The 8,532-nt window shown below is 36.5% G+C and overlaps 1 protein-coding gene across 1 annotated transcript in view; it reads right to left on the bottom strand.

Annotated features, from left to right (window-relative positions):
• The window catches only part of HELRODRAFT_87454 (hypothetical protein), a gene marked incomplete at both ends in the record, with an annotated part of 23,389 nt that overhangs the window by 7,293 nt on the left and 7,564 nt on the right, over window positions 1-8,532 (bottom strand). The window contains 12 exons of the mRNA XM_009028714.1: window positions 368-453; window positions 595-673; window positions 1,218-1,394; window positions 2,334-2,391; window positions 4,195-4,292; window positions 4,788-4,909; window positions 5,799-5,885; window positions 6,292-6,376; window positions 6,591-6,719; window positions 7,144-7,325; window positions 7,990-8,168; window positions 8,457-8,528. Of these exons, the coding sequence (XP_009026962.1) occupies window positions 368-453; window positions 595-673; window positions 1,218-1,394; window positions 2,334-2,391; window positions 4,195-4,292; window positions 4,788-4,909; window positions 5,799-5,885; window positions 6,292-6,376; window positions 6,591-6,719; window positions 7,144-7,325; window positions 7,990-8,168; window positions 8,457-8,528 (1,354 nt within the window). The remainder of the gene's footprint in view (window positions 1-367; window positions 454-594; window positions 674-1,217; window positions 1,395-2,333; window positions 2,392-4,194; window positions 4,293-4,787; window positions 4,910-5,798; window positions 5,886-6,291; window positions 6,377-6,590; window positions 6,720-7,143; window positions 7,326-7,989; window positions 8,169-8,456; window positions 8,529-8,532) is intronic.

The raw sequence follows: 8,532 nt of genomic DNA, 5'->3' as shown, positions 1-8,532 counted from the left end.
TACAACAAACACACACACATACACACTCACTCACATACTCACACACACACACAAATTAATACCTACCTACCTACCTGCAATCAATCAATTTATAAATACCCACATACACAATGCATACACGAATATATAAACCCACTTGTACACAAGCTTACGCAGTACACACGCATACACAAACATGTGTATGTGTAATTAGGAGTTTATTTTTTGTAGGTGGACATACACACGCAGACACACATACACACGCACACACACATACACACGCACGCACCCACACATTTATATATATATATATATATATATATATATATATATATATATATGGTATATATATATATATATATATATATATATATATATATATATATACCAGCATGGTTTGTAATTGGTTGGCAGTCTGACCAATGACAGGCAGGCCATTGATCTCTTTGATGTCGTCACCAACATGTAAGGTCCCTTCAAGTAGCCAAGAATTTTCAATTTGCTAATTAAGATTTATATTTGTCAAACTTTGAGTTAACCTGATTTATTTAAAAATTTAAATCTATTAGGACTATTTAAATTAAAAAAAAAATGTCGAGCCCCATCCCACCCTACCCTGTTTGTGGACCATGCCCCCGTGCAAAATGCGCGCCACGATGCAGTGACCTTCCTCGTCAATTTTCAAGGTTATGCCCTTTTGGGTGAGTTAATAAAGAAAATTGAAGGTTCTTATTGAAAGGAAGGTTGGTTGCGTTAGTTGGGAGTATGTGTGTTGGATGGAAGAACTAGTTTGAGTTTCGTTGTGTTGTATTCGCAGCAACTGTACAATTGGTTAGACGTTAAGAAGTTGCAGGTTGTTATGGCTACAACAACAACATCAGCAACAACAACAACATAAACACAAAAAACAGCATTGAAAACAACTCAAAACAACATCATCAACCTCAGCCTTACCATCATCAACAACAATGACAACAGCAGCAGCAGCAGCAGCAACAACAACATCATCATCAACAACAACAACAACATCATCGTCAACAACAACAACATCAACAACAACAACAACAACATCATCAACAACAGCAGCAACAACAACAACATCATCGTCAACAACAACAACATCAACAACAACAACAACAACAACATCATCAACAACAGCAACAACAACAACATCATCGTCAACAACAACAACAATAACAACAACAACATCATCAACAACAACAACAACATTAACCAACCAACGGCTCAGCAGTATTTCTTTGAAATTGTACCATCCTTATTTTCTGTTGCGAAGACTTTCCTCCACCCCCAGATCCACCACCACCACCTCCGCTACGATTGCTACCACCCCCGCCGCTACCACTACCACCCCCATCGCCACCCACCACACTGACGTCATTCAAATTCAAGAGACTCTTCTTCTTCGCGCCCTCAAAGCCACCACAGCCACCACCGCTGCTGTTGGCAGCCTCATCGTCAGCGTCCCCATCGTTGTTATTGTGGTGGTGGTGATGGGGATGGTGATGGTGAGAGAAGTTAAGTGGGAGGTTGTCACCATTGACGCTGGTCGTGCGTGGCATGGAAGAGACCACGCTTGAAGTCCCGTCACCCCCGTACCCCTCCCTCAGTGTGTTGTCGTATGCCGTCAAGAAGCCCTAAAACGGGGGGGTGGATGGGAGGATGGATGGCGAGGATGGATGTGGGTTGAAGATTGGTTGGTGGATTGATACAAAGAAAAGAAACAGTGATACATTAGATACAATCATACGTAGACATAATTATTTTAGATACGATAATGTATAGGTTCATACAATGATACATAGATACATACAATGATGCATAGATACATACAATGATGCATAGATACATACAATGATGCATAGATACAATAATACATAGATACAATAATACATAGATACATACAATTATACATAGACGTTATAATTTTGTTATTTCGTTTGTTGATACAGTAATACATAGATACATACAATTATACATAGATGTTATAATTCTGTTATTTCGTTTGTTATTTCAATTATGTTGTTAAGTTCAGTTTTTGTTAGATAGCGCTTTTGAGATTCGTTTAATTAGCGCTTCATAAATGTTTCAATAATAATAATAAAAAATAATAATAATAGATACAATAATACATTTATGCAAAAATACATAGATACATTCAATGATACTTAGACAGAACAATACATAGATACATCATTACCTAGATATAGTAATAAATAGATGCAATAATACATAGACACATGATGCATAGATATAATAAAACATAGATACGATAATACTAATACATAGACACATGATGCATAGATAAAATAAAACTTAGATACGATGATACTAACGATAAAATAAGGTTTGGATAGGATACTGTGTAGTTCCCTTTCCAGGTTCGATTTCATTCTCATCTTCATCATCTCCGTTATCTGGTCATCATCAAGATGGTGGTGGTTGTCGTGACGGCGATAAAGACGACGACGACGATGATGATGATGATTTTTATACAAATAATAAAAATAATAATAAAGAGAATGATGGTGATAATGGTTATGGTGTTACTCAGAATAACAACAGATGATGACGATGATGATAATAAGAATGATGATGATGATGATGACGATGATGACGACGATGATGATGATGTGGATGATGATGTGGATGATGATGTGGATGATGATGAAAATATTGAAAGCATCAGATGAAGAATGATGACAACGAACTCCGTTAATCATGCAAGTAACTTGCGTCCCCGCATTAATTAAGACGGATTTCCATGCATTACGTGCCATTACCGTATTGAATTGTGGAATAAAGTTCCAAAATACGCGTGCACACAAACGCACACACGCATCAACACACACGCGCATATATATTCATGTGTTTATTTACAATATAAATGATATATGCCTAAGTTCAATTTCAATCCAATTGAAAAAAGGATTTAATTTGGCTACGGACACTGACTTAGAGAGCCTATTCTTCTGGTACGTTTGCCGGCAACAAATTGAGAACAAGAAAGCGGACAGATTAAGATTTTTTATTGAGGAAACTTTCAACGCAATGAATACGCACATGTATACAAATAGACACATACATACATACAATACAAACACATACACACATGTATACAAATACACACATACATACATACAATACAAACACATCAAAACATGTATATACTCACTCATACACAATGTAAACATACGCATATATATATATTCAAGTACACACATACATACATACAATACAAACACATACACACATGTATACAAATACACACATACGATACAAACACACACACATACATACATACAATACACATACAATGATCTATTAACAATAGATATTTAAAAATATTTTTATTTGAAAGAATTGCCCTTAAATTGTTTCTTATTTTTATTATTGCTTTTCTAAAATAAGCATTGGCATTGTAAGTACTTGTGGCCTGGGCGGATCTATTGGACGCTAAATTTGGTAAATTTCTTGGCCACCCACGTAAAAGTTGAAAAAATTTTTCAACCAAAAATTTTACCCCCGTCAACTTTCTTTAGATCCGCTGCTGATTTCAGGTTTAATTTGGTCCTTATCTTACTCATGCGGTGGGTTGTTCGGTTATTTCAACCTACAACAAGGTAACTTCCAATTTGCAGCATCTTTGCATGCTTCCTAAAGACACTTTACACTCTATTCCATACAAAAAACAACAAAAATAGGGCTAAAATTAGCAATCAGGTTTCACAACCACACTCATACACGCACACACGCCGCACACTCAAATGAACTCGTACACACACGTACACACACACACACACACGTACAAACACACACACACACAAGTTCATTTAAATATACACGCACGCAATTATCATACCCACAAATGCATAGGAAGCAAAACAGCTAGACCATGGAATATCAACGAGAAATGAATAGAAATAGAGAGAGAGAGAGAGAGAGAATAAGAGAGAGAGAAAAATGAGAGAGAGGTGGAAACCATGTGACATTAACAATGGAAAAGTCGTTCTTTTTGAAAGGTTTTTTCCCTTTATAATTTAATAAGCGTTGTACAATGGACAATGTAATGAAAATTTTATACAATATGCTATGTAGTATGTACATACTAGCAAACATGAAAACAAACATAGAAACAGAAAGACAAACAAACAAACAAACATACATACATACATACAAACAAACATACATACAAACAAGCATACACAGAAACATGCCTCTTTCAGTAACTTGCTTGCATTTTCAGGTTCAGGCTTGCAACAATCCAGCGTCTGATTTCCAATTTTGTCGTAGAGCTAAAATTTTATCATTTGGATATTTTAACAATTATTGATTGATTAATTGACTGATTGGTTGACTGATTGATTGATTGATTGATTGATTCATTTGTTCATTCATTCATTCAATCATTCACCCATTCATTCGTTAACTCACTCGTTCGTTCATTCAATCGTCCATTTATTCATCTACCATTTATTTAATTAATTAGTTCAACTATTTCATTCATTCATTCATTCATTCCTTTATTCATCCGTTTATTAATTGAATAATTAATTGGTTAATTCATCGATCCAGTCGATCATTCATTCATGGCTTGCAACAATCCAGCGCTTGATTCTCAATCATTTCGTCATCCATTCATTAATTCACCTACTGATCCATCTACTCATTAATTCATTTCATCATTCATGCAATTTTTCATTCGGTTCATTCATTCATTCAATCATTCATTCATGCCTGCACTTATTCATTCTTTCATTCATTCATTCATTCATTCACCCGTCCCTCACCCTCAAAAGAGCTTGAAGTTTGTTACTCTCGAAAACTCGCTGTAGGAAGTTGACCTCTTCTTTCTTGGCGCCAGCTTGGTTTTCTACGTCAGTCAACACGCCCAACATCTGGCTGATGGCGACTTAATTGGTTGGGTAATTAATTTATTAATTAATTTATTTATTCATTTTTCATTTAATTAATCGATTCATTATCCGTTCATTCATATTATGGTTCACTCGTTCGTTTTTTCATTAGTTCGCATGATTCATACGTTCATTCATTTGTTACTCATTCATTCATTCATTCATTCATTCATTCATTCATTCATTCATTTTTTATTATTCATTCATACATTTTTAATCATTCATTCAATCATTAATTCATTTATCCATTCATTCGTTCATTTGTTTGTTCATTCATTCAATCAATCATTCATTAAATCAACAACAATAAAAATTCTAAATAACCATTAAATATTAATAATTTTATTGCAAAATGATTATTATAAATGGGGAAATTGAAACAGTTATAACGGAAATAAATTTCGAAACTTCTCAAATATTTAGAAAACAGTTTAGCGGAAAACAAAAAAAAAATTTATTATTTAAATTTAAAGGTGCGATTTTGAAAATTTTTTGTGGAAAATGAAATTTGAAAACAAAAATCTTGGCAGGTTGAAAAAATATTAAAAAAAAAATGAACTAAAATAGTTTTGCTAAAAACAATTTTTGTATAACCACCCACCCACCCACACACACACACACACTCACACACACACACACACACACACATACACACACACAAAGAAACACACATACAAACATACACACGCACACATACAAACACACGTACAAAAAAACACAAACAAGAGATGGTTGTTTACTTGTGGAGGTGACGTCATCCTCAATGTACCTGGAGCCCTTGCTGATGTTGCTGTCCTGGTACCACAGCCTGCTACTGTGGCAGCTCATGATTGACATGTGGTTGAAATTGGGGGAGGAGTTATATGACGTCATATCTATGTACACGAGATCCTGTTGACGTGTGCATGTTGACGGATGTAGGGATGGATGGATAGATGGATGGATAGATGGATGGATAGATGGATGATTGGACTGATAGATGGGTGAATCGACAGATGGATATATAGATGGATGGAAGGAAGGAAGGAGGGATGGATGGATGAAAGGATGGATGAATTGATGGAAAAATTAAAAATTAATTAATTTATCAACATTCATTAATAAAATGGCAATCAACGACATTAATCACAACGTTTTTAAAAAGAGCAAAACGAGTTAATGAACCTGTCAGTCAACTAAACAACAATTGGTACGATTGTGAATTCATCAAAGAAACAATCATTTGTGAAACTAGTTAATCAAACAATCAATCAATCAATCAATCAATCAATCAATCAATCAATCAATCAGTCAGTCATTCAATCATATATGTAGACAAAATTCAACCAATCAGTCAGACATACAAACGATCAGTCAATCAATCAATCCGTCAATCAACCAACTTTGAAATCCCTCCTCGAGTTGATGTTCTTCAGTCCATCAATGGCCCCCTGCAGATGAACTCGTGGTGCACACGATCGATCCTTAGGGCGTCATTGATGGCAGTATGGAAATAACCACACATACATACCACACCACACATACACACATCACACCACGCATATACACCACACCACACATACCACACCACACATTACACACCCCACCACACATACACACTTTGCATACACACTACACATACATACCACTCATACACACCCCACCACACATACACACCACACATACACACGACACGACACTAACAGACAACCACGGATGCATGAGTGCATCCTCAATGCTTATCCTATCCATGGCATCCAACTCCAACATCTGCGAGACCAGATGTTTGCCACTTTCGGACACATAAGACCAGGGGGTAGATTTCATCTGTGTGTATGTGTTTGCGTGTGCGTGTGTGCGTGCGTGTGTGTTTGACTGTCTACCTTTACTTGTATGAAAGATTAATTTCTCTTACTGCATAATTTCTGATGTCTTAGCAAGACACACAGCTTGTATCCCCTGTGTCAAACTGAGAGCTCCTGACACATCTGCATGTGACAGGAGGTGATGCCCCTGCATTTGAACACGGTCATTTTCAACGCAAGTTCACGCGCCTTTTATTATTCGCCGCTCTACACGCGTGTGCTTAAAAGTATGTGCCACTTTGACTGACGTTAATGTTCGTCGGTTTAGAGTGATGGTAGAGTTTTGCTCGGGTGTATGCTTGTTTTCATATAAAAAGAATCAATATCCTACAGACATCCAACATTTTTCAAATCGAAGCAGCCAATCACAGATATGCAACACTTACAGAAAAGGCACCATTCATGATAGAGCAGTATATTTGATCTTTGGTAACGAATATAGGAAAAGGAAGTTGTCCCGAAAGTAGGGCGTATAAAATGGCCCCCGCGCTCCAGACGTCGACGCCTCGGCCGTGCGGTTGTTTCCGTAAAATTTCGGGGGCGAAGAAGTAGGGCGAGCCATGAAGAGCTGGTGATGGGAGGGTGATTGGTGGTGAGGTGAAGTGGAATGGTGATTGGTGGTTATAATTAATTGTGATGATTGTTAACTGTCTGTGAAGTTAAATGTTTTAAATAATTATTAAAAGTGCTTGTAATAAACAAGGAATCTGTAATGCTAATGTTATCTAATGCTAATGCAACTTTACAAAATTTTAATTTAATTGGTATCAATTTTTAAGAAACTTCTTTTCTCCATATCGCCTCATCCAGGTTCTAAACAGTGAAACCTGCCATTTTTTATCAGATTGGAACATTTTCGAATTGTTAATGTTCAGACCTCCTGTAAGACTAACTGAACAAATATTTGGACTTTACGCCGGCAAACACTATTACACTGTTTGAAACAAAATCTAAGGATCCAGTCAAACTAAAATTGATGTCTAACTTGCATTTCTGCGCCAAATTCCCTAATAAAAATTGTTGTATTAAGTAAAATAAAAATATTGCAAAAACTAACTATTTTCTGAAGGGTAGGGCTAGAACGTTACAAACTAAATTTTACATAGAAATAACCAGGAAATATTTTTTGTGGGGACCTCAATTCTACGACCCATATCGGTCACATCTCTAGCATAGCATATTATTTTAAAATGATTTAATAAAGTTGTTAAAATGAAATATTTAACACTTACATATATCAGTGAATGCGTCGAAACTGCTGAGGTGTACTGCGTTGTTGAATCCCGACAATTTGATTGGTGCGGAGTTTGAACAGTCGGCCAATAGGATGCAAGAAGGGTGGAGACTTCTGTGGATGATGTTGTTGTCATGGCAATACAAGATGGCCTCCAACATCTGGCGCATGTAATGGCTGCAATTTTTGGTGAAGTTTCACAATTATTAGTGACGTCACAATTGTTTGACGTCATTGTCCCATCAACAGTATTTGAAGATCTGAAAAATAATTTTTTCTTACAGCAAACATAACAGCGGCCATTAGTTGAATCAAAAATACGGCAACGCCGTGGCATCACCGTGGCAATTGTGACGTCACAAAGCAACAATGACACGTCATGGAAGCAACAATGAGGCTGTCTAAGCAACAATGAGGCCGTCTCAGCAACCGAAACAACGTACAACACAACAGCTAGTTACGAACCAAGCAACGGCCTCACTGTAGACGAACCCGTCTAGAGCTCTGCTGACGATTTCATGAAAGAGGTCTACACCACTGA

Source organism: Helobdella robusta (genome assembly GCF_000326865.2).
Source record: "Helobdella robusta unplaced genomic scaffold HELROscaffold_58, whole genome shotgun sequence".
Lineage (NCBI taxonomy): Eukaryota > Metazoa > Annelida > Clitellata > Rhynchobdellida > Glossiphoniidae > Helobdella > Helobdella robusta.
Note: the sequence above shows the minus strand (reverse complement) of the source record. Positions and strands in the feature narration are given on the sequence as shown.